This window comes from Nestor notabilis, unplaced genomic scaffold (genome assembly GCF_000696875.1).
Source record: "Nestor notabilis isolate BGI_N333 unplaced genomic scaffold, ASM69687v1 scaffold23079, whole genome shotgun sequence".
NCBI lineage: Eukaryota > Metazoa > Chordata > Aves > Psittaciformes > Psittacidae > Nestor > Nestor notabilis.
In genome coordinates, this window is record NW_009945391.1 from 1,077 (window position 1) to 3,342 (window position 2,266).

General features: G+C 44.4%; 1 protein-coding gene across 1 annotated transcript in view; it reads right to left on the bottom strand.

Moving 5' to 3' along the window:
* Positions 1-241: 241 nt before the first annotated feature.
* LRRC20 (leucine rich repeat containing 20) overlaps positions 242-2,266 on the bottom strand; it is a gene marked incomplete at its 5' end in the record, with an annotated part of 4,859 nt that continues 2,834 nt past the window's right edge. Inside the window, one exon of the mRNA XM_010022864.1 lies at positions 242-393. Coding sequence (XP_010021166.1) covers positions 242-393 — 152 coding nt within the window. The remainder of the gene's footprint in view (positions 394-2,266) is intronic.

Genomic DNA, 2,266 nt, shown 5'->3' on the forward strand with positions numbered 1-2,266 from the left:
ATCGTGGCTCCTCTGTCTTCCTAAAGCACAAAGCAGGAAATTACCTGGCTCGGGAGCTGGCAAAGCCATCCCTTCACAGAGGAACCTCGCTGCTTGCTTTTAATTAAGGAAAAATGAGGGACTGTCCGCCTTGCTGCAGGTTTGGGACAGAAATAGCGGCATAGCAGGACTGACCTAAGCCAAACCACTCTCACAGACAGTGACCCCTCAGGAGAGCTTGCCCAGGCACCCCAAGACCCACTCAGGCTTTGGGCATGGGCTTCTCTGGTGACAGCAGCAGGTCGAAGGGGATAAGGGGCCGGACCAGCAGCCGCACCTCTGGGCTGACGGGGTTTGCCCGCAGGTTGAGGCTTCGCAGTGATGCCATGGAGGCCAACTTCTCCGTTGGCACCTCTGCAAAAGAGAAAACTGAGGTGAGCATCCATCCAGGCCTCAGCTGCCAGGGAATTCAGAGTGGCAGAGGGAACAAAAGCTGTGGCTCAATGGGCAGCTGAGAGTAAACCCTGCTCCTGCCAGTGTCTAAGCTTTTATGAGAACCTAGACATAATCAAATATTAAATTATACAACTTCTCAAGCAATTGTCTGGCAAGGTGCAAGCACCATGGTATTAAATGTGGACACCGCCCTCCAGTTCTCCCAGTACTTAAAAAAACCCTGCTGGTATTCAAAGACTATTTTATTCCCAATGCAATGCTCAGGAGACCTCACCAGGCTAATGAGGGAGCATGTGCTCTTTGGCTTTGTTGGACAGGCTGCAAAATAGCTCTTTCTAAAGGAAACCCCTTTTACATAAAAAAAAAGTGCTGGTCTCATGGATGTTTCCAATGTGAATCCACCAAGAGCAGAGAAATGAAACCAATATGAAAGCCTAATCATTAAGATAACTAAAAGATGATATATTTAGATTTTTGTTACAAATTGCAACATTTGGTGCTTGAAAAGCCCACCTGTCTGAGTTTACCAAGAAGAGTTTTTTTGTGGTCTGGCCACCAAAAAGACAAGAGCCTTTTATATCCGCAGCTCTGATTTCTTCTGCCAATACTTGAGGCAGAATTGTGGTGTTGTAATTATAGCTGTGCAGCAGATTCCATAATTTTAAACCATGAAACTTATTTTATGCTGGAAAAAGAATCAAAACACCTTGATGGATTTTTTCCCTTTCTCCTCCAGAGAGCAGTGCTATTTTCTGTGATACACATTTCTTAGTAGTGTGCATCTCATCAGGCTGAGCTTCAGACAGATTTTTTGTACCACTTCTTTACAGAAGATACATTCACCACCAATCTCATGTATAATTGTGCATTTTTTCCCTTGATGCACTTTTTTTTTTTTTTTTTAAATATTTCTTCCTGTTTAATATCTTCTAAGGCTATGCAGAGTGATAAACCCCCACTTTCCTTAACATTAGTGAGTTAAGTATTTTAGGGAGCCAGCCTGGCCCAGGGTAAGAACAGCTTAGCTCTGCAGCTTAATTCAAGGTACAGAACAATGATTCACCCTGGCATGAAAAAACAGGCAGGGCATGCAGTGAAGCCTACAGCTATATATCCATGCTGTGAGAGCCACAAACTCCTCTATAAGCAACCCAAAGCATCACTTGCCAACTCCTCAATAAATGAAGTCCTTGCTTTTAAGTCTCAGTTATGCATACTGGCTTCATCAGATAGGCAAAAGTAGGAAAAAGAGGCTTTGTTAATAATTAAAGCAAACAGTAATTTTTTTCAGATCAGAATATGATAATAAGTGAGTGAAAAACCTAGCTCCTTCAGATGAAACGGCTGCCAAGGCTTCGGGAGGCATCTGAGGAGATAGATATGAAAGGGCTGCAGAGGCAGCTAAGGAGTTAGGTAATGAACACTGACAGCCCCAGAGGTCTGCAGCCATATACATCTGCAAATTGAAGGTGGAAGAACTCTGCTCAGGTCAGCAGAGCCACTCTCTGGTCACCTTTCAGCATTACCCACATCTTTTGACAGCCACCAGCCTCCTCCAAATCCACTGGTGGAAACACACTCTCTGGCTCCTCTGCAGCTAACAACAGAGATGCATTTTCCATACCATCATTCTAAATTAAGAGTGCTTCCCTGATGCTCAGGAGAACAAAATTAGCCCCAGCAGTGACCTGCCCAGCCTTGGTAGTACTTTCCAGCATCCCCCTTGTTATCTCAACATCTTCTGCATTAAACCATTAATCTTCTGCATTAAACCATTAGTAAGGGACAGAGAAACTGGAGCTTCAGGCTCACAAAAGGCCCCATGGACTTG